Raw genomic sequence first — 22,469 nt, forward strand, 5'->3', positions numbered from 1 at the left:
GGTCTGCTTGTATTTGAAGGGCTCTGCTGAAAAAATCAACTTTTATTTCGGCCCGCGAGTTCCGGCTGTCAGGGAGGCCGGACAGGCCGGGGCGCCCAGCTCACCCGGTCCCCTCTCCCTCTCCAGCCTCCCGACCCGGACCCTGGACCCGCTCGGCACCGCCGCCGCCGCCATGGAGAGCGACGAGTTCGTCCCGCCGCCCGAGTGCCCGGTGTTCGAGCCCACCTGGGAGGAGTTCGCCGACCCGCTGGGCTACATCGCCAAGATCCGCCCGATCGCCGAGAAGTCCGGCATCTGCAAGATCCGGCCGCCCGTGGTGAGAGCGGGGTGGGCCCGGCCCGGCCCGGGGATGGGGGGGGGTTGTGCGAGGCGGCTGGCGGGCTGTCGTGATCGGGCAGGGCGAGGTGTGTTTTGTCGTGGGGGGGTACCACTGACACCCCCCCCCTCGGAGGCCCGGCCAGGCCGCAGCCCCGCCGCCGAGGCGCTGGAGGCGAGCGCGTCGCGTTGAGCTGGGAGCAGCTAGTATCCGCGGAGCCGGGTCGGAGGAGTTTGGGGCACCGAGAGGGAGGGGAGGGACGTGGGGCCCCAGTCTCGCCATGCTGGAGGGGTGGAGGAGGAGGGGGAGACCGACCCCCCCCCCCCGCTGCCCTCTCCAGTACACTCAGGCCACAACAGATGAGACGACAGATCCGTCAGACCGCAGCGGAGATCAGACACGTCATCTCGTCTTCCTTTGTATCTCCGAGATGCCTCCTCGCCAGAAACGGATCATCAAGGCCCGTTTTCTTCCAGCCGGCTGCGCTGGGGCGCGGGGGGCCCGGAGCGGGTCTGGACTGGGCCCCTGTACCGAGCGGACCCAACCAGAGCGGCCCGGAGCCTCTCTTACTCGGGGAGACCTTAAACTCAGAGGTGTCGGCACCGCGGGGTGGTCTGTGGTCTCACCACAGACTGAGGTCTGTGATCTCGAAGAATTAAAAAAAAAAATACGGTTAGCGTTTTTTTTTTTACCCTCAACTTCACACACATTGCCTGAGCCGTACGACTTCTGGACTACAGCCACGGTCTCTGATTTGCTGCTCTGGCCTTTGCCTGGAGCTCTGCCCGGCGCAGGAAAACCGTCGGGCTCAGCGAGTTTCAGGGCATCCTCCCAGGAACGTCCATCCTCAGCAGGTCCGGCAGAAGTAAAAACAGCCCTTGTCTGTGTCTCGGTGCGGCCTCGTCTCTGCTGGTGTGGCGTTCGGTTTGGGGTCTCCTCAGGAGGGTGAGGCTGTTGGCCCTTGGTCATTCATGGGGGGGTGGGGGGCGGCACACTGGTGATGGACCCCTCCAGGGCCTCTGGGACTCGGCCACAAGGGGGCGTGCTCACCCCCGAGGGGCTCCTGGCTGTGTTCGGTTCTGTCACCTGCTCATTGACACGTGCTGTGGATCGTGAGAAATTGAACACGCCGTCTCAGAAGGCACCAGATGTGTCATGAAAAACCGGAAGCTCGTTGTTATTTATTTAAGCGATCCAGATGTGTTCAATTCAGCACTTTTACAGATTACTTCCCCGCTTGTCATTCGGGTGTGTCATAAACTGTTTGCGTCTGTGAAAAGCATGGTCTCTAGACCCTTCTTAATGTGGAGATGACATTTCCATAAGAATGGGCAGGAAATTCCCTCTCAGTCCACTGAGTTCTGACAAAAAACATCTTTTTACCCTTTTCTGACTTGCATTTGATGTGAATCTCATCATCATTATCACCACCACTGACGGGTTGAAGAAGAGGCAGTTGAATGATCACAAGTGAAGGACAGGAACTCTAGATCAGGGGTTCCCAGTACTGGCCCGGGGGACCCCCACACACCTGCTGGTTTTTGTTCTACTGAAGCACCCAGTTAAATAACTGGGCCCTTAACAGGCCCATTACCAGGTTTAGTTCAGACTCTGTGAAGGGTTTTAATTCCTTTCTTCAATAACTTTAAATCTCTACCCTCTGGGTGGGGAGAAAAATCTCAGAGGTTCTAACCAAGCAAGCTGCTGGTTCAGTTAAGGGCTCCTGTAAAGCTGCAGTGAAACCCAGCAGATGTGGGGGTCCCCCAGACCAGGAGTCTGAGCCCCTGTTCTGGAGTGGTACACGTCAGAGCCTTTTAGGGGTCACCCTTAAGACATCCGCCTCTAAACACTAGGAACACGTCCGATTTCACCTCGTGAGCAGGCGGTTTGTGCTGTAGTGCGTTTCAAAGACCGCGAGGAATTGAAATGCAGCATCCGCTAGGACCTCAGCTGGCCGTTCGTGACTTCATTGGATCGATCCATTTATTAGATCGATCGGAACGCGTGTTCCCGGTCCTCGCGCATGGATTTCGGGCGGAATGAGGACGGAGATGTACCGATGTGGGGTCAGAGACCAGAGGGTCTCTCGCCTGCTCCTCCACATCCCGCGTGCGCGCCCCAGTACTGTTCACACCCTCCGGTGCCCAGCATTTCTGCACGCCAGGGGGAGAATTGGTGTCGGCAGTGGGATGTGCGCGAGAGTCGTGGTGTGATCCGTTCACATGGGCGTGTGATCGGTTCAGTCTGAAGTGGGTTCCACTTCCTTGAAACCGGGGGTACTCAGATTTGCGAGTTTCTTCTCTTAACATTATCGGCAGACAGCAGACATCTGGTTCTGATGATCAGTAGGTGTGTTGTGGCAGCAGAGATGGCCTCTGTGTGCAGCCACAGCATTGGGGTGGATGTGAAGGGCCGGTCTTCACATATGGGCGGTTCTGGCTACTGACACGAGCGCATGTGTATCTATAGACGGGTTCCAGCGAATAATTGTTATATTTAGTGCAGACGTCCTCACTAGCGTTTAATTATTAAGCACGTAAAAAAGATTACAAAGAGAAAAGGTCGTTCAGTCCATCCAACTCCTTAATCCACCTGATCCTTAGTTTCCGATGCTCTTCCACATAGTTTCGCCGGTGTCCTCTGGATCGTGTTTCACTGTTCATCCAGAGGAAATCTTCTGGAGAGACATTGTAGATGCCTGCGAGGGTCTTACATGCAGGATTCGGGTCCCCTTGTTGTCTTCTGTGTTCAACAGTAAAGTGACTCAGTTCTTCATGCCCACCGGAAGAGCGCATTGCTTTGTTCCCAGACAAATGGAAGTGTTTATTTTCACAATATTTTGAATATGTTGAATCTCAAACACGAGACTTGCGTGTGAAGCCGCTTATCAATGAGGGACTGTGGATTTTTATCCAGGCCTCACATTTGTAAGGTTTTATTTTGATTGGGCCCTGACGTTGTGCGCTTGTCTTTGTGAATATTCTGGTGCTGATTATTTCCATCTCTGCGCTGTCTCCCTCAGGACTGGCAGCCCCCCTTTGCAGTGGAGGTGGACAACTTTCGCTTCACACCTCGGATCCAGAGACTGAACGAGCTGGAGGTCAGTCCGTCCGTCGGTCTCTGTCCGGTGATCACATCGCTAGCAGCAGCAGCAGCAGCCGCCTGTGTATTAACCCTCCTCTCCCTCTGTCAGGCCGAGACGCGTGTGAAATTGAACTATCTCGACCGGATCGCCAAGTTCTGGGAGATCCAGGGCTCGTCTCTGAAGCTCCCCAACATCGAGAGGCGCATCCTTGACCTCTACAGCCTGGCCAAGGTACTGTCCAGTCGCCTGCCCTGGGCTGAGACCCTTCACTGACCCGGCCTGGGCTCACCGTCCTGTGTGTGTGTGTGCCGTTTCCAGATAGTGGCGGACGAGGGCGGGTTCGAGGCCGTGAGCAAGGACCGGCGCTGGGCCCGTGTGGCCCAGCGGCTGGGCTACCCGCCGGGGAAGAACATCGGCTCCCTGCTGCGCTCGCACTACGAGAGGATCGTCTACCCCTTCGAGATGTTCCACTCCGGGGCCAGCCTCATGGTAACCCCCCCGTCTGAGCCTGTCTCGCTGGTGCTGTCTGCCCCAGTCAGCCACCTAGTGCATTGGTTCAGCTCAAGGTGCTTCATTGATTAATTAGAAATAGCAGTATTGTCAGAGGAATTGCCCATCACATATGATAGTTGTGTGATTTGTTTCCTCTCTTAAGCAGCATCTGCCCTTTCCTGTTGCCGTCTCCCTCTGTGTCTCCCAGCAGCGTCTCTGTGTCTCACAGCAGTGTCTCTCTGTCTCTCTCTCTCACGCAGTCTGTCTCTGTGTCACAGCAGTGTAAGCCCAGGCAGCCCTACGACAGCGAGGAGGTGGACAAGGAGTACAAGCCCCACTCCATCCCCCTGCGGCAGTCAGTGCAGCCCTCGAAGACCATCAGCTACGGTCGCCGTGCCAACCGCCTCCAGCCAGACGTGAGTAAAGAGCACCCCTAGAATTCACCGTGCGCCCCAGAATGCCCTCTATTTCCAAACTTACGGGACCTGTATACACTGTACTTCAAAATGCGTACTGCAGCCCTGCGTGAGACTGAATCAGCCAGATACACTGTGATTGTAATAGAACAATATAAATATTTTGTCCACTGTGCCTTGTCCACTACAACCACATAGTATCTTCCCAAACATACTGTATTACCAGACTTTAGCCCCCTTATAGCATGATGTTGTATCCCCGAACATACTGTGATTCTGTATGCTGGTGTAGTGTATTCCCATGTACGGATAAACTGTTGTCCACATATTAATAAGTCACAGTTCGACGGTATGGCACCACACTCTGACACCATGTGACTGTACTCCAGTGCACTGCCAATCCCAGCAAGCCTCCTGTGTGGTCAGTGTGAATGTATAGTAGGAAGTAGAATACTAATACTGCGCCATCACCCAGCTTGTTCTACCTCCAGGATAAGTATATGCAGGTATAGGAAACAACAGAATACTCTGTCGTGCTGATTGTTATAGTGTTCCAAACACAGATGTGTTGAAACTCCCTCATTCTAATGGGAGTTTGAACGCTACAGTGCTCATCTGCTATGAGCCCATATTGCAACACTGAGCATTTTCATCAGTATTTGTAAGTGTACTTGTAGCCCCATATGTTAGAATCTGAGAATGATCCCTGCTAGGGTAAGACTGATTGTGTCTGTAGCTTTGAGCCCCAATACATTTCTGTTTGGAACCCCGTTCACAAAGTGCTGCACCCTACTACCGTGGTGCATGAAGTCTCCTCAGTATGAGAGGGTGGGGGCTCTGGGACTCCCAGGATGAAGACGATCCCCTGCGCCTGTGCACTGAAGTTCCGTCCCCTGTGTGGCAGATGTGTCCTGTTATGACTGTATCAGGACTGCCCCACCATGGCCCACAAACACTGCCTTTCAGAACCTCTCTCCCGTCTCTCCCTGCCCATCCCTCTCTCCATCGTCCTCTCCTTCCTCCCACCCTCTCCCCCCTCTGTCCTCTGGCCTCTGCGCTGTCTCCTCCTCGCTCCCTGTCCCCGTATGTACCACTCTGGCTGGGCAGGCTGCCTCAGGGTAGGAATGGCGTCTCCTAATGTGTGGGCTTCATCAGGTGTTTTTGTTTAACCGTTGTTTATATAATTTGCTGATTTGCGTTCGTGCAATTAAATTAGCTTAATTCCCCTCCTCTCGAGTTAATTGGTTAATTAGTGAACCCCCTGGTGTGTTTGTGCTCTGGAGGACTCCCAGCATGCTCTGTGTCTTGTGTGTGGCTTTATAATGGCTTTTGCAATGCACACCTGCGCTCGCTTGCTCGCTCCCCAGTCTAATTGCACTCACACATTCTTCTCTCCCCTATTCACTCTCATCCTCACACATTCATCCATTCTCCCTCTCCTCCCTCTTTCCCCCTTCTCCCACATTCACCCCATTCTCTCTCTCCTCACATCTTCTCCTCCTCACACATTAACCCCCTCCTTCTCTCCCTCCCCCGTCTGTTGTTCAGTACATCTCTCTCCGTGTCCTGTCTGTACTCTCCTGTCCATTGGTCTGTTCTTGTCTCCATGCAGGACCCCGACGGCTCGCCTCCCTTCCCCCACAGCACCGCCCTCAACCCCCACCACACTGCGGTACTGTCTGTCTGTCTGCCTGCCTGACTGCCTGTCCGTCTGTCTGTCTGTCCTGCATACACATCCCTGTCCATCGGTGGATCTGTCATCGCCCATATCTGTCTGTCAACTCGTGACCCATCTCTGTCTCACTGCTCATCTTTACCTGTCTGGCCACTTGTCTTTCTGTGCTCCTCACCGAGTCTCTACATCTGTCTCTGTGTCCATCTGCCTCTGCCTCTCGTCTGTCTCTGTTGGTCACTGCGCAGTCCTGTCTGGATTGGTTCTGTCTCACCTGTCTGTGTTCCACACCTGACCCGGCGTCATGCATCTGTCTCTCTCTCTGTCTGTCCGACTCTGACATGACCCGTTTACTGTCTCTGTCCCCGCCTGTCGGCTGACCTGTCTGTGTCTGTCTGCGAGTCTCTGTCTGACTGACGTGACCCATGTACTGTCTCTATCCCTGCCTGTGTCTGTCTGCGAGTCTCTGTCTGACCCTGATGTGACCCGTGTACTGTCTCTGTCCCTGCCTGTGTCTGTCTGACCCTGATGTGACCCGTGTACTGTCTCTGTCCCCGCCTGTGTCTGTCTGGGAGTCTCTGTCTGACCCTGACGTGACCCGTGTACTGTCTCTGTCCCCGCCTGTGTCTGTCTGCGAGTCTCTGTCTGACCCTGATGTGACCCGTGTACTGTCTCTGTCCCTGCCCGTGTCTGTCTGCGAGTCTCTGTCTGACCCTGATGTGACCTGTGTACTGTCTCTGTCCCTGCCTGGGAGTCTCTGTCACTGCGGTTCTGATCTAGGGTTGGGAATCCTCCAGCTGCTGAACCAATATGAAAAAATCCCTGAGAGCAACAGAAAGGAAAAGAATCCGAAGGAGAGGGAGGGAGATGGAGGTGTTTGTGTTCGCCTGCCCAGAGCCGTCTTTTAAAGTCCGCTCAGTCCCTGGGGAGCCACACTGGGGCTCTCGTATTACCCAAGAGATCATTCTGCAGTTTGCTGATCACATTGGCCAATTTCACCATTTAATCATAAGAATAATTCCATACACTTCTATAGCGCTTTTCTGGACACTCCACTCAAAGAAAACACTGTACAGGTAATGGGGATCCCCTCCACCACCAGTGTGCAGCCCCACCTGGATGATGCGATGGCAGCCAGAGTGCGCCAGAACGCTCACCACACACCAGCTATCAGTGGGGAGGAGAACAGAGTGATGAAGCCAGTTCAGAGATGGTGGATTATTAGGAGGCCATGATTGGTAAAGGCCAGGGAGAAATTTGGCCAGGACACTGGGGTTACACCCCTACTCTTATTGAGAAATGACCTGGGATTTTTATTGGTCATGGAGAGTCAGGACTTCGGTTTTAGTTCACATCCGAAGGACGGCGCCTTTTTTACAGTATACTGTGCCCGTCACTATACTGGAGCAGTAGGACCCACACAGACCGCAGGGTGAGCGCCCCCTGCTGGCCCCACGAACACCTCTTCCAGCAGCAGCCTCAGCTTTCCCAGGAGTCTCCTGTGGGCTGCCAGCTGTGAGTTGCAGGTGATGTAGCTGCTGGCTATATAACTGGTTGTATGATCCTCTTGCACATCTAACTGCAGTTTACCATCCTTTCACTGCTGCTGGAGTAGTGCCTCATAAAGTTGTTTTTTTATAGAAGTTTATGACTGATTACCACAGTAATTGTTCACAGTAGTTAGGGTTGCACAGCCCACAAAACCATTTAGAGTGGTAGGCAACTCTTGTCATATAGCAGTACAGGATAAAACCACAAGGACAGTCACTGGGCGACAAGTTGGGATGAGTCAGGTACTGTCGATTCACTGCGACACAGAGAGCCCCCTCAGCTCTCCAGTTGCTCTTATCCTCTTCCTGAGTAACACTGTAGCAAGGTAGGGTGGGTTATTTAATCAAAAAGAGGGTTGACGCAGGGCCTGGGATTTCTGTCACATGAGCAGGTTCAGTAACGCCACCAGGGCAACACAGTGACTCAACAGCCTGTAGCAGGAGCTGCTCCGAAAATCAGCCCTTTACCTCAACCACCTGGCCAGCGAGCTGCGAGATGCCTGGCGGCTCTTCGGCTGCAGTGTGGGTGTACCAGGCGGCTCAGTGCTTGGAGTGGTGAAGTAGTCCTGAGGGGGTGGAGTCCTGCAGTGCTGAGGGGCAGAGTTTCCCAGGCATGCTTGCAGGGTAACGGCAGTCGAGGCTGTACTTCTCGAAAAACACTGACACCGGAGCCAGAGCCTCTGGAGAACACTGTGTAATCTCTCCTGCTCTGTCCGCTATTGTTTCGTCTTTCCTTCTTCCTCCAGCTTTTTCTTCCTTGCTTACTACCTTTCCCTTGTCTTCCAGTGTCCCCCCCCCCCCCAAAACTGTAGTCTCTGGCCTACTGCTGTAGTGTCTCACCCCTGTGTCTCTGTCCTGCTGTAGTGTCTCACCCCTGTGTCTCTGTCCTGCTGCGCAGTCAGCACTCGCCTCTCTGTGCTTCTGCAGGGCTGTGCAGTAGTGTCTCACCCCTCTGTCTCTGCGCAGCTCTGCTGCAGAACAGTCAGTGCTCACCTCTGCGTCTCTCTCTCTCTCTCAGCCGGAGCCCACAGAGGAGGACATAGAGAAGAACCCAGAGCTGAAGAAACTGCAGATTTATGGTGCTGGACCCAAGATGCTCGGGCTGGGACTGGTTCCCCGGGACAAGGGCCCCCGCAAGAAAGGTGACACCACTCGGGCCCGGAGCTGTGTTGGTGATCTGTCCGCTGGTGCTGAGGCACTGGGCTGCACTGTCCCCTAGGGATGAGAGACAGTACTGCGCTGTCTGTGCATGCCAAGACACTACATTGTACAGCACTGTACACGAGTGCCAAGACACGGCACTGTACGCTAGTGCTGAGATGCTGTATTGTCCTGTCCTTTAGTGCCAAGGCTGAACTGGTGTCTTTGTGCTGAGGAGGTTTAGCATTCTGTACACTAGAGTTCACTCTCTCTTTCCTGCAAGGAATTATATAACCAAACGTTGTTTGTCGTGGAAATTCTGATTTTACAGTAGACAACTCTTTTCTTTGTAGCCACAATATTTCACAAACTAATTTTTGACTTTTGTCATTGACTCTTCCTTTCTTCGTATTGCTCATTGTTCGTTACGGGACGCGGCGCCTCCAGACGAGCTGCCCCAGACGGTGATCGTGCGGGACAGCGTGGTGCCGGTGAAGGAGGAGGACGCCGAGCAGGAAGGGGCGCCCCCTGCTGTCCAGGTGAAGAAGGAGGAGGAGCTCGCCGAGGACGAGCCCTGCACCAAGATGACCATGAGGCTGCGGCGCAACCAGAGCAACACGCAGTTTGTGAGTCTCGCGGGGGGAGAGCGTGTCAGTGTGAACCCCCCCAGAGCTATAATAATAATTGCTTACACTTATATAGCGCTTTTCTGGACACTCCACTCAAAGCACTTTACAGGTAATGGGTCTCCCCTCCACCACCACCAACGTGCAGCCCCACCTGGATGAGCGCCAGAACGCTCACCACACACCAGGTCTCAGTGGGGAGGAGAGCAGAGTAATGAAGCCAATTCATAGATGGGGATTATTAGGAGGCCATGATTGGTAAGGGCCAATGGGAATTTGGCCAGAACGCCGGGGTTACACCCCTACTCTTTTCGAGAAACGCCCTGGGATTTTTAATGACCGCAGAGAGTCAGGACCTCGGTTTTACGTCTCATCTGAAGGACGGTGCCTGTTTTACAGTACAGTGTCCCCGTCACTATACTGGGGCATTAGGACCCACATGGACCGCAGGGTGAGCGTCCCCTGCTGGCCCCACTAACACCTCTTCCAGCAGCAGCCTTAGTTTTTCCCAGGAGTCTCCCATCCAGGTACTGACCAGGCTCACACCTGCTGAGCTCCAGTGGGCTGCCAGCTGTGGTTCTTCAGCAGCTGGGGCCTGTGTCTGTCTGTGGGTTTCAGAGGCCTGATCGCCTCTCCCCTTCTCTCCCTCTCCCTCCGCCAGGTGGACTCCTTCGTGTGCCGGATGTGCGGCCGGGGGGACGAGGACGAGAAGCTGCTGTTGTGCGACGGCTGTGACGATAACTACCACACCTTCTGCCTGCTGCCCCCCCTGACCGACCCCCCCAAGGGCGACTGGCGCTGCCCCAAGTGTGTGGCTGAGGTGAGCCGGGTCGAGGGGGGGAGCGGCTGGCAGCGTGTGGATCGCCGTGCGCGGCTCTGTCCCGGGGGTCTCGCCTGTCACGGCGGATGCGTGAATGTGCACCGGGGCGCCTCTCACTCTTCGTCTTTCTCCTCCTGTCCCCCCCGTGTTCTCAGGAGTGTAAGCGGCCGACGGAGGCGTTTGGTTTCGAGCAGGCCACTCGGGAGTACACGCTGCAGAGCTTCGGGGAGATGGCCGACACCTTCAAGTCCGACTACTTCAACATGCCTGTGCACGTCAGTAGCCTTGACAGAGCAGTCTGTGCATGTGTGGTAGTGTGACGACACTCTGCTGTTGACGGTCGTCACTGAATTCTGTTGTTCTTGTGTTCTGTTAAGTCGCATCGGACTTCTGCCATATTTCTGCGTGTATTTACGAAGTGTGTAGATGGTGCCCACAGTGTTTTGTGTACTGATGTGTTGCTTGTTAGTGCGGTGTTTGAGAGACAAGAGGAATTGAAAAAAAACAATTTTGTCTTGTGTACTTATGGATGTGTTAATGCAGTGCCGTGTGTACTGATGCGCCGTGTGTGCCGTGCAGTGTTGTGTGTGTCCTGATGCGTTGCGTGTGCCGTACAGATGGTGCCCACAGAGCTGGTGGAACGGGAGTTCTGGCGCCTGGTCAGCAGTATTGAGGAGGACGTGACAGTGGAGTACGGAGCTGATATTCACTCGAAAGAATTCGGCAGCGGCTTCCCTGTCAACGATGGCAAGAGAAAGCTCACACCCGAGGAGGAGGTGAGGCAGGGAGGTCAGAGGGCAGGAGGAAGGCTGCACTGCTAGAGGCAGGATGAGGCAGGGAGGTCAGAGGGCAGGAGGAAGGCTGCACTGCTAGAGGCAGGATGAGGCAGGGAGGTCAGAGGGCAGGAGGAAGGCTGCACTGCTAGAGGCAGGATGAGGCAGGGAGGTCAGAGGGCAGAAGGAAGGCTGCACTGCTAGAGGCAGGATGAGGCAGGGAGGTCAGAGGGCAGGAGGAAGGCTGCACTGCTAGAGGGAGGATATAAGGCAGGGAGGTCAGAGGGCAGGAGGAAGGCTGCACTGCTAGAGGCAGGATGAGGCAGGGAGGTCATGGGACAGGAGTGGGGCTGCACTGCTAGAGGCAGCTCATGAGAAGAGTGAGGGTGAAGCCAGCAGGGAGGGAGGAGGGAGGAGGGAGGGAGAAGGAAAGATAGAATTGCAAGCTTACCGCCATGTTTGAGGCTCATGTTACTGCACGACACTTAATAAAAGTTAATAACTGTATGTATTAACTCGCTCTCCCTTTCTTCGTCAGGAATACGCTCGCAGTGGCTGGAACCTCAATGTGATGCCAGTGTTGGAACAGTCAGTTCTCTGCCACATCAACGCTGACATCTCAGGCATGAAGGTGCCCTGGCTGTACGTGGGCATGGTGTTTTCTGCCTTCTGCTGGCACATCGAGGACCACTGGAGCTACTCCATCAACTACCTGCACTGGTAACTTTCATACTGTAGACACACTGAGCTGCTCCATCAACTACCTGCACTGGTGTCTCTCACACTGTAGACACACACTGAGCTGCTCCATCAACTACCTGCACTGGTGTCTCTCACACTGTAGACACACACTGAGCTGCTCCATCAACTACCTGCACTGGTGACTCTCACACTGTAGACACACACTGAGCTGCTCCATCAACTACCTGCACTGGTGACTCTCACACTGTAGACACACACTGAGCTGCTCCATCAACTACCTGCACTGGTGACTCTCACACTGTAGACACACACTGAGCTGCTCCATCAACTACCTGCACTGGTGACTCTCACACTGTAGACACACACTGAGCTGCTCCATCAACTACCTGCACTGGTGACTCTCACACTGTAGACACACACTGAGCTGCTCCATCAACTACCTGCACTGGTGACTCTCACACTGTAGACACACACTGAGCTGCTCCATCAACTACCTGCACTGGTGACTCTCACACTGTAGACACACACTGAGCTGCTCCATCAACTACCTGCACTGGTGACTCTTCACTGTAGACACACTGAGCTGCTCCATCAGCTACCTGCACTGGTGACTCTCACACTGTAGACACACACTGAGCTGCTCCATCAGCTACCTGCACTGGTGACTCTCACACTGTAGACACACACTGAGCTGCTCCATCAGCTACCTGCACTGGTGACTCTCACACTGTAGACACACACTGAGCTGCTCCATCAGCTACCTGCACTGGTGTCTCTCACACTGTAGACACACACTGAGCTGCTCCATCAGCTACCTGCACTGGTGACTCTCACACTGTAGACACACACTGAGCTGCTCCATCAGCTACCTGCACTGGTGTCTCTCACACTGTAGACACACTGAGCTGCTCCATCAGCTACCTGCACTGGTGTCTCTCACACTGTAGACACACACTGAGCTGCTCCATCAGCTACCTGCACTGGTGTCTCTCACACTGTAGAGACACTGAGCTGCTCCATCAGCTACCTGCACTGGTGTCTCTCGCACTGTAGACACACACTGAGCTGCTCCATCAACTACCTGCACTGGTGACTCTCACACTGTAGACACACACTGAGCTGCTCCATCAACTACCTGCACTGGTGTCTCTCACACTGTAGACACACTGAGCTGCTCCATCAGCTACCTGCACTGGTGTCTCTCACACTGTAGACACACACTGAGCTGCTCCATCAGCTACCTGCACTGGTGTCTCTCACACTGTAGACACACTGGAGCTGCTCCATCAGCTACCTGCACTGGTGTCTCTCACACTGTAGACACACTGGAGCTGCTCCATCAGCTACCTGCACTGGTGTCTCTCACACTGTAGACACACTGAGCTGCTCCATCAGCTACCTGCACTGGTGACTCTCACACTGTAGACACACTGGAGCTGCTCCATCAGCTACCTGCACTGGTGTCTCTCACACTGTAGACACACTGAGCTGCTCCATCAGCTACCTGCACTGGTGACTCTCACACTGTAGACACACTGAGCTGCTCCATCAGCTACCTGCACTGGTGTCTCTCACACTGTAGACACACACTGAGCTGCTCCATCAGCTACCTGCACTGGTATTACTCTGTTATATAAGCTAAGCCTGACAGCGGCCTCTCCACTCCCCCCAGGGGTGAGCCGAAGACGTGGTACGGGGTCCCCTCGTTTGCCGCGGAGCACCTGGAGGAGGTGATGAAGAAGCTGACCCCCGAGCTGTTCGAGAGCCAGCCCGACCTGCTGCACCAGCTGGTCACCATCATGAACCCCAACATCCTCATGGCCCACGGCGTGCCGGTCAGTCTCGCCGTCTGCCGGCGCTAGTTCAAGTGACAGACTGGCAGAGTGTGGGGGGGGGGGGTGCCCTGCACAACGGCTACCCCAAAGAATTTGTTCAAGCACCCTCAACCTTGTGGTGGAGCCAGAGGGATTGTCCTGACTTCTCGTCTGTTTGCCCCACACCCCTGATTGAAGTTCTGGCACCATCACAGATGGGGTTGTTAACTTTCTGTCCTTCTGTGTGTAATTGGCGTCTGTCATTTCTGGACAGTGTGCGCTGCTGAGAAATCGGTGCTGCCTTCGCAGACCACCATCTGCGTCTGTGAAGTGACTTTGCTTGGGTGTGTGTGTGTGTGAAGAGAATAAGCCATCGGGAGTTTTATTTCATCTTCGTTGCAACGCCTGTCAGTTGTGCCTCGGCTGCCCCGCCCCCTCTCCCCATCGCCTGGTCCAGCAGTTGTCCTGACCTGCCCCTCTGTGGGCTGCTGTCCTCCCCCAGGTGGTGCGAACCAATCAGTGTGCGGGGGAGTTCGTCATCACCTTCCCCCGCGCCTACCACAGTGGTTTCAACCAGGGCTACAACTTCGCGGAAGCCGTCAACTTCTGTACGGCCGACTGGGTGAGTACGCTCTGCTCGGGCGCCGGGATGTGCGCTACGCTGGCCGGATACGTACGGCGGGTGTCCTGCTCTCCTTCGTTATGTCCGTCCATTCACTTTCTAACCACTTCTTCCAAGCCGGACCCTATCACAGCAGTCAGCAAGCGCAGGCAGGACGCACCCCGGACCAGCCAGCAGTCCCTCGCAGGGCACACACACACACACACACACACACACACACACACACACACACACACACACACACTCCCACCAGGGCCAGTGTTCCCAGAAGCCCATTAACCCACCAGCATGTCTTTGGGCTCTGGGAGGAAACCCCCGTGAGCACAGGGAGACCATGCAAACTCCACACAGACAGCACCCCAGGAATTGACCCTGGGGCCCCAGTGCTGTGAGAGCACAGCTGACCACTGACCACAGCTGATGTACCGCCCTACATCCATTCTATGCATTACCTGTTTTTTGGGATACTGCAGTGTCCAGATTTTGTGCATGAACCGTTGTCCATCTTCCCCCCCCCCCCCCTTCTGCTTCTCTTCTGCCCCCCCCTCCCCCTCCGCTCCAGCTGCCCGCCGGGCGCTCCTGCATCGAGCACTACCGCCGCCTGCGCCGCTACTGCGTGTTCTCCCACGAGGAGCTGACCTGCAAGATGGCCGCCTGCCCCGAGAGGCTGGATCTCAACCTGGCCGCCGCCACGCACCGGGAGATGTTCATCATCGTGCAGGAGGAGCGGAAGCTGAGGAAGGGCCTGCTGGAGAGGGTGAGGGAGCCGCGGGCGGGACCGGTCAGGATGGAGGAGGAAGCCTGACGGGGTGGGGGGGGATTCAGACTCGGGGGGGGGGGGGGGGGGGTGCGTTCCTGATCCCCGCAGACGGTAGTTTCATGCCCCCCTGAGCCAGCAGGGTTGTTACGCAGCAGGAGCCTGCTGGAGGAAGAGGTGAGGGGGCGGGGGGGGGCAGCACGGGCGTGATCTTTAATAAGTCCTCCCTGCCTGAGCGCCGCCGTCTCCGCGTGTGTCCAGGGCATCACCGAGGCAGAGCGCGAGGCCTTCGAGCTCCTGCCTGATGACGAGCGGCAGTGCGACAAGTGCAAGACCACCTGCTTCCTGTCCGCGCTGGCCTGCTACACCTGCACCGAGCGGCTGGTCTGCCTGTACCACACGCAGGACCTGTGCGCCTGCGCCACCGACAAACACTACCTCAGGTACGGCTGCCCCCCTGCTCTCTCCCCCTGCCTGACACCTACCTGTCCACTGGGCCCCTGCCTGCCTGTCCGTCTCCATCCTCTCCGTTCTGCATCTTTAAGATAATTCAGAGTGTGTATCTCAGTGTGTATCTCAGAGTGTTGTGTGTGTTGACCCTTCTCAATTCGATTTTCAATTCGATGCTTTGTTGGCATGTCCGATGAGTACAATCAGTGTTGCCAAAGCACATACAAAATTAAATTAACGTAAACACAAAACCCCCCCCCCAAATCTACAGATGTTTACAACAAAGACATAATATATTTACATATACTGTAAACATATGGAGCATTATTGGGAGACAGGCTCACTGTTCCTCAAGCTGGAGCAAGAGATCACATACTGGGCTGCCAGTTCAACTGAGTTCCCTCCTCCCTCTCCCAGCAGGATTGGGATTAGATTTCTGAATTTAAGAAGAATGTTTCTCTAATCCCAGAGTATCTGTCACAGTGCAGTAGGAAGTGCACCTCTGTCTCTGTTTCTCCCTGCTGGCAGTGGGAGCACAGCCTGTCCTCTCTGGGCAGCCAGGTCTGCCTGTGTCGCCCAGTTTCTATGGCCAGGCTGTGGTCATTGAGCCTGTACTTCATCAGGGTCTTTTTCTGTTTGCTGGTATTTAGCTTGGTTAGATATTCAGCTAGTGTGTATTGTCTGTTCAGGGTTCTGTAGCATTCCGGTTTGTGTTTGTGTGTGTCCCAGTGTGTGAGATATTGCTGTTTGATCTGTGCTGGGATGTGGTGAGTTGTGGTGCTCTAGCTGTATGTCCTGAGACTGACTGGTCCTTTTTGGACTCTGCTCTTGGGTCAGCAGGGCTTTGTGGTGGTAGGAATTTTGCTCACTGTTTTTTAGCTGTAGCTCTCTCTCTCTCTCAGTGGAGTGTTGTGTGTTGAGTGTGTATAAATTGGCTCCTCTTTGTCTCTGTCCGTCTGCAGGTACAGGTACACTCTGGATGAGCTCCTGGCCATGCTGCACCGGCTGAAGGTTCGAGCCGAGTCCTTTGACTCTTGGGCCAGCAGAGTGAAGGAGGCTCTGGAGCTGGAGGAGGGCAACAAGAGAGGTGAGGGGGAAGCTGACAGGGAGCAGCGCTCCTCGCTCCTGGCCCTGCGGCTCTTGAGGACCGGGAGTGCGATCACTGCTTTACATCCAGCTTTCCAATCCTTTCTGCTCCCGGGCAGAATTTGACCAGCGTTTCTGTCCGCAAATATCTTTGCACTAATTCTCTAAAACTGTTCAAAACGAACCTGGCCTTGCTTCCGCGCGCGCCTCCGGACGTACGAGTGAGCCCGCTGTCTCGTGTGCACGCGCAGGTGTGGAGGAGCTGCAGGCCCTGCGCGACGAGGCGACCGAGAGGAAGTTCCCCGACAACGAGCTGCTGCAGAGGCTGAACACGACCATCGCGGACACCGAGCACTCGGTCACCGTCTGCGGCGAGCTGCTGACCCACACGCACAGCAGGTAACGCCGCCCGCCGCGGCCCGGCGCGCGCGCTCTGCACCGGGGGGTGCGGGCGGGCTGCCCGAAGTCTGAACGGAGGCCGTCTCTTGCAGGAGAATGACGTTGGACGAGCTGAAGGCATTTGTGGATCGGATGCACAGCCTGCCGTGCGTCATCAGCCAGCTCGACGAGGTCAAGGTGAGAGGAGGCGCCGAGACGTGCCGTTCGCCGCCGCTTGTGAAAACGGGAAATCCGTGGCAGGACTGTAGCTCCCCCTGCAGGACTCTTGCGGTTCTTGTCCTGGACGGTCTGCGGATTGACGCCTCTCCCTCTCTCGCAGGCCCTCTTGGAGACCGTGGAGCAGTTCCAGCGCAGTGCCCGGTCCGTCCTGAAGGGGGCGGAGTTGAGCCCGGCCTGCCCCGAGGAGCTGGAGGCCCTGCTGGAGCAAGGGAGCCGCCTGGCGGCCGAGCCCCCCGAGTGCGCCCTGCTGCGGGGGCTGCAGGAGCAGGGCCGCTGGCTGGAGGAGGTGCGGCGGACGCTGGGCGCCGGGGGGCAGGGCGTGACGCTGGGGGTGCTGCGCGGCCTGATGGAAGCCGGCTGCAACATCCCGCAGAGCGTTGCCGTGGAGACCGCCATGGCGGAGCTGCAGGAGCTGCTGACCATCGCCGAGCGCTGGGAGGAGAAGGCCCAGATCTGCCTGGAGGACAGGTACAGTGCCCAGTGAGTTTCACTGTACACTACCTCAGGTGTGGCTGCTGTACTGTAGCACCTTGTAGACTAGTTCAGCCTGCAGAGAACACTACAGCAGTACAGTGAGCACTGTGTGAAAGCCCAGATCTGCCTGCAGGACAGGTACACAGTGCCCAGGCTGTTCCTGTAGCACCTTGTTCTCTGCAGGCTGAACTAGTCTACACTACAGCAGTACAGAGAGCACTGTGTGAAAGCCCAGATCTGCCTGCAGGACAGGTACAGTGCCCAGGCTGTTCCTGTAGCACCTTGTAGACTAGTTCAGCCTGCAGAGAACACTACAGCAGTACAGAGAGCACTGTGTGAAAGCCCAGATCTGCCTGCAGGACAGGTACAGTGCCCAGGCTGTTCCTGTAGCACCTTGTAGACTAGTTCAGCCTGCAGAGAACACTACAGCAGTACAGAGAGCACTGTGTGAAAGCCCCTGCATGGCTGTTTTTTGATTTGTCATTCCAGGCAGAAACACCCTCTGTCCACACTGGAGGCGATCGTGAATGAGGCCCAGCTCATCCCTGTCCAGCTCCCCAACATCCTGGCGCTGCAGTCCAGCCTGGCCCGGGCGCGAGAGTGGGTCACCGACCTGGAGGAGATACAGGTCAGTACGCTGACCACTGCAGTCCGGCCCGTAGCAGGAATACTGGGCCAGATAGCCAGTGCTTTACCTCTGACTGACTGTGATTAACCAGCGGTGCGTCGGTCTCCTATCTTCAGCATCACAGGCACACGGGGCCAGTCTGAATGTTTCTCACTCCCTGGTCTGAATTAAAAAATGTCATGTTTTGAACCAGAGCTGATCCTTTGGGTTGGCTTTTCAATTTCTAACCCCCAAGAGGGGCAGTTACGGCCCCTCTACAGCTGATGTCTGCCCCTCCTCCCCCCTGTGCAGAACGGAGAGCACTGCCCCTGCCTGGATGACCTGGAGGGGCTGGTGGCGGTGGGCCGGGACCTGCCCGTGAGGATGGAGGAGCTCAGGCACCTGGAGCTGCAGGTGGCCAGCGCCCACTCCTGGCGGGAGAAGGCCAGCAAGACCTTCCTGAAGAAGAACACCACCTACAGCCTGCTGGAGGTGAGGCGGGGGGCTGGTGTCGCCGGTGGGGGGGGACCTCGCCCCCGCGAGGGGACCGGTCTCTGACTCTCGCTCGGCCGCGGCCCCCCTTGCAGGTGCTGTGCCCCTGCGTGGAGGTGGACGCGGACGGCGCCCCGCGGGGACGGAGGGGCCACAGGAGGGAGAGCGAGGGCCGGCTGTACCGCTCCGACACGGACAGCCTGGGGCTGTCGGCCCAGGACCTGAGGGACCCCGGCGCCATAGTGAGTCTCTCTCTGTCCAGCTGATGGCCGGAGCGCTCCCGTGTTCCCCCTCTCAAGCTGCTCTAAACCGGAGGACGTTAGTGTAGGCTTGTGGAATCGGCGTTGTGACGCGCTGAGGAGACGCTCTCCTGTGGCGGACAGGCAGTCCTGACCCCAGGATACGCTTCCAGACGTAAGGTGAAGCTGTAAGGTGATTCGGCCAATCACATGGTTTGATCATTGGCGGAAGAGTGAACCACTGATAGCTGATGTGTGGGGAGCGTTCTGGCGCACTATGGCTGCCGTCGCATCATCCAGGTGGGGCTGCACACTGGTGGGGGTGGAGGGGATCCCCATTACCTGTAAAGCGCTTTGAGTGGAGTGTCCAGAAAAAGCGCTATATAAGTGTAAGCAATTATTATTATTAATAATAATATTATTATAACCGCTGATCTGTATTTATATACAGCAGAGGTGAAGCCGATCAATCGCCTGATCAGGAAGGTTTTTAACCGATGTGAGTCTGATCGTTTGTGAGAGGGAGTCTTTGTTGTGAAACGCAGTTTGTGTTGATAGGTGTCGGGGGGGATGCGGGGCCGTATGGTCACCCCGCCCGTGGGCCGATTCGGGGGCTCGGCTTCCCTCTCAGCCCCTCCCGCTCCCTGTCTCCCGGCCAGGTGGCGGCGTTCAAAGAGGGCGAGAAGCGGGAGAAGGAGGCCATGCGCCGGCTGCAGGAGGCCAACCTGGCCAAGCCGGGAGCCGCGGAGGCCAACGGCGGCCCCCCCGGCGCGGCGGAGCGGGCGGAGCCGGGCCGCGGCGACAGCCCCCCGCCCCCCAGTCCCGGTCCCGGCCCGGGAGTCTGCGTGTGCGGCACGCCCCCCCGGCCGCCCCTGGCGCGCTGCGACCTCTGCAAGGACTGGTTTCACGGGGGCTGCGTCCCCTTCCCCAGCCTGCTGCCGCCGGGCGGCCCCCCTCACGCCAACGCCAACGGCGGCGGCGCCAGCGCTGACCCCCAGCACGGCCCCGACGGCGCCACCTGCTGGTGGGACTGGGACTCCAAATTCCTGTGCCCGCTGTGCCAGAGGAGCCGGCGGCCGCGGCTGGAGACCATCCTCGCCCTCCTGGTGGCGCTGCAGCGCCTGCCCGTGCGGCTGCCCGAAGGGGAGGCCCTGCAGTGCCTGACGGAGCGCGCCATGAACTGGCAGGGCCGCGCCCGGCAGGCGCTGGCCAGCCCCGAGCTGCGGGGGGCGCTGGAGAAGCTGCAGGCGCTGAGGTGGCGGCTGGAGCCCCCCGGAGCGCCCGTGGAGGGCGGGGGGCCGGGGAAGGAGGAGGAGGAGGAGGATTCGGTGATCGTGCTGTCGGACACCGAGGGGGTCATCGACCTCACGGAGGACAGCAGCCCCTCCAAGTCTGGGAAGAAGGACGGGGCGCCCCCGTGCAAGGGCCAGGAAGGGAGCGAGGCCAAGGTGGGTGCGGCCGTGCGTGAAGGAGTGAGAATGCGTGTACCCGGGGGGGGGGGGGGTCTTGTGCAGGGGAAGTGGTGCCCCTCGGTGTGTGACCCTGTGTTCGTCCGTGTTGCAGGCTGGCTGCGAGAATGGACACAGCAGGACAGCGCCCCCCGTCTCCACGGCGTCAGGTCAGTCTCCCGCACGCTCGCACGGGTCGGCCCGCTGGCCTCGGGGAGCGGATTCAGAATTGAAGGGCTGCGTGTCGCTTCTTGTTTCGACTCGTGCGCCGGCTGCCTTCCGCATCGCTCGCGCGGGCAGGTTTTTGCTGCCTCCGTTGTCCCCCTGCTCGGCGCTCGTGAGCACAGGCCCTCGGTCACCAGTAACCCTCGCCGGTCTCTCTGGCCGTGCTGGGTTGGTCCGCTCAGCCGGTGGGGTGGCAGCGGCTGAGTGTCGGCGTGTGGATTATCCCCTCTCTGTCTCTGCCAGGCGTGGAGGGGCTGCGGGCTCTGCTGCCCCAGCTGAAGGGTCCCGTGATCGGGCTGTCGCCGGCGGCCCGGGCCGAGCTCGAGGAGCTGCAGCTGGAGGGGGACCTGCTGGAGGTCACGCTGGACCAGGGGGCCATCATTCGCCGGGTCCTGCTGGCAGCCGGCCGGCCGCCCCTGCAGCAGCTGGAGCAGCTCATTCAGGTGAGGGAGGGAAGGAGGGGGGAGATGGAGAGGAAGGGAGAAGGGGGTTGGGGGTGAGGTGGAGGAGGTTGGGGGTGAGGTGGAGGAGGTTGGGGGTGAGGTGGAGGAGGTTGAGAGGGTTGGGGGTGAGGTGGAGGGGGTTGAGGAGGTTGGGGGTGAGGTGGAGGGGGTTGAGGAGGTTGGGGGTGAGGTGGAGAGGGTTGGGGGTGAGGAGGTTGGGGGTGAGGTGGAGGGGGTTGGGGGTGAGGTGGAGAGGGTTGAGGAGGTTGGGGGTGAGCTGGAGGGGGTTGAGGGGGTTGGGGGCGAGGTGGAGGAGGTGGAGGGGGTTGGGGGTGAGCTGGAGGGGGTTGAGAGGGTTGGGGGTGAGGTGGAGAGGGTTGGGGGTGAGGTGGAGAGGGTTGAGGAGGTTGGGGGTGAGGTGGAGAGGGTTGAGGAGGTTGGGGGTGAGGTGGAGAGGGTTGAGGGGGTTGGGGGTGAGGTGGAGGGGGTTGAGGAGGTGGAGGGGGTTGAGGAGGTTGGGGGTGAGGTGGAGAAGGTTGAGGAGGTTGGGGGTGAGGTGGAGGGGGTTGAGGAGGTTGGGGGTGAGGTGGAGGGGGTTGAGGAGGTTGGGGGTGAGGTGGAGGAGGTGGAGGGGGTTGGGGGTGAGCTGGAGGGGGTGGAGGGGGTTGGGGGTGAGGTGGAGGGGGTTGGGGGTGAGCTGGAGGGGGTTGAGAGGGTTGGGGGTGAGGTGGAGAGGGTTGGGGGTGAGGTGGAGAGGGTTGAGGAGGTTGGGGGTGAGGTGGAGAGGGTTGAGGGGGTTGGGGGTGAGGTGGAGGGGGTTGAGGAGGTGGAGGGGGTTGAGGAGGTTGGGGGTGAGGTGGAGAAGGTTGAGGAGGTTGGGGGTGAGGTGGAGGGGGTTGAGGAGGTTGGGGGTGAGGTGGAGGGGGTTGAGGAGGTTGGGGGTGAGGTGGAGGAGGTGGAGGGGGTTGGGGGTGAGCTGGAGGGGGTGGAGGGGGTTGGGGGCAAGGTGGAGGAGGTGGAGGGGGTTGGGGGCGAGCTGGAGGGGGTTGAGGAGGTTGGGGGTGAGGTGGAGAGGGTTGAGGAGGTTGGGGGTGAGGTGGAGAGGGTTGGGGGTGAGCAGAAGGATGGGGACAGCTGGTACTGAGCTGGGGGGGTTGTGGAGATGGAGAGACACAAAGGGGGTTCAGGTTAAGATATAGGCCTGTCTTATACACGGGAGGGAGACGGATAACGGATCACTCAGGGAGAATAGTGATCTTTTTAGAAGAAGGTTTTCTAGGGAGGATCTCCAGGCAACCTCTTGTGCTCACATGGATGCCCGTTTCTCTCTTCCCTTGTCCGTCTCGTTCGACCTCAGATCGAGCTGCAGGAGCAGCGCAGCATGGGCCGGGGGGGCCGAACCCGGGACTCGCGGAGGAAGAGGAAGAGCGAGAGGGGAGGAGGGGGTCTGGGGGGGGAGCTGTCACTGTCCCAGGATGCCTCGGAGTCCAAGAAAACCCGGCCTGTGAGCCAGCAGCAGCCCCCCTCCACAAACACAGAGACCACGGAGGTACGGGACCACACTGCGTGACCACCCCGATGAATCTGCACACTCGTAGGCTT

General features: G+C 57.7%; 1 protein-coding gene across 3 annotated transcripts in view; it reads left to right on the top strand.

Moving 5' to 3' along the window:
* Positions 1 to 22,469, top strand: part of kdm5c (lysine demethylase 5C) — a 162,582-nt gene that overhangs the window by 1,707 nt on the left and 138,406 nt on the right. For 2 of the 3 annotated variants that reach the window (XM_088623800.1, XM_088623799.1), the window contains exons 2-28: positions 127 to 316; positions 3,339 to 3,416; positions 3,510 to 3,632; positions 3,720 to 3,890; positions 4,154 to 4,309; positions 5,922 to 5,981; positions 8,550 to 8,673; positions 9,119 to 9,297; positions 9,959 to 10,117; positions 10,273 to 10,392; positions 10,735 to 10,893; positions 11,429 to 11,610; positions 13,265 to 13,427; positions 13,909 to 14,028; positions 14,591 to 14,785; positions 15,047 to 15,228; positions 16,198 to 16,322; positions 16,573 to 16,720; positions 16,813 to 16,897; positions 17,040 to 17,419; positions 17,903 to 18,041; positions 18,333 to 18,512; positions 18,608 to 18,754; positions 19,411 to 20,199; positions 20,315 to 20,369; positions 20,668 to 20,867; positions 22,225 to 22,416. In XM_088623800.1, the coding sequence (XP_088479926.1) occupies positions 173 to 316; positions 3,339 to 3,416; positions 3,510 to 3,632; positions 3,720 to 3,890; positions 4,154 to 4,309; positions 5,922 to 5,981; positions 8,550 to 8,673; positions 9,119 to 9,297; positions 9,959 to 10,117; positions 10,273 to 10,392; positions 10,735 to 10,893; positions 11,429 to 11,610; positions 13,265 to 13,427; positions 13,909 to 14,028; positions 14,591 to 14,785; positions 15,047 to 15,228; positions 16,198 to 16,322; positions 16,573 to 16,720; positions 16,813 to 16,897; positions 17,040 to 17,419; positions 17,903 to 18,041; positions 18,333 to 18,512; positions 18,608 to 18,754; positions 19,411 to 20,199; positions 20,315 to 20,369; positions 20,668 to 20,867; positions 22,225 to 22,416 (4,755 nt within the window). In that variant the 5' untranslated portion in view covers positions 127 to 172. The remainder of the gene's footprint in view (positions 1 to 126; positions 317 to 3,338; positions 3,417 to 3,509; positions 3,633 to 3,719; positions 3,891 to 4,153; positions 4,310 to 5,921; positions 5,982 to 8,549; positions 8,674 to 9,118; positions 9,298 to 9,958; positions 10,118 to 10,272; positions 10,393 to 10,734; positions 10,894 to 11,428; positions 11,611 to 13,264; positions 13,428 to 13,908; positions 14,029 to 14,590; positions 14,786 to 15,046; positions 15,229 to 16,197; positions 16,323 to 16,572; positions 16,721 to 16,812; positions 16,898 to 17,039; positions 17,420 to 17,902; positions 18,042 to 18,332; positions 18,513 to 18,607; positions 18,755 to 19,410; positions 20,200 to 20,314; positions 20,370 to 20,667; positions 20,868 to 22,224; positions 22,417 to 22,469) is intronic. The other variant, XM_088623801.1, reaches the window with a different exon arrangement.

Source organism: Lepisosteus platostomus, chromosome 3 (genome assembly GCF_059453375.1).
Source record: "Lepisosteus platostomus isolate fLepPlt1 chromosome 3, fLepPlt1.hap1, whole genome shotgun sequence".
Classification (NCBI taxonomy): domain Eukaryota; kingdom Metazoa; phylum Chordata; class Actinopteri; order Semionotiformes; family Lepisosteidae; genus Lepisosteus; species Lepisosteus platostomus.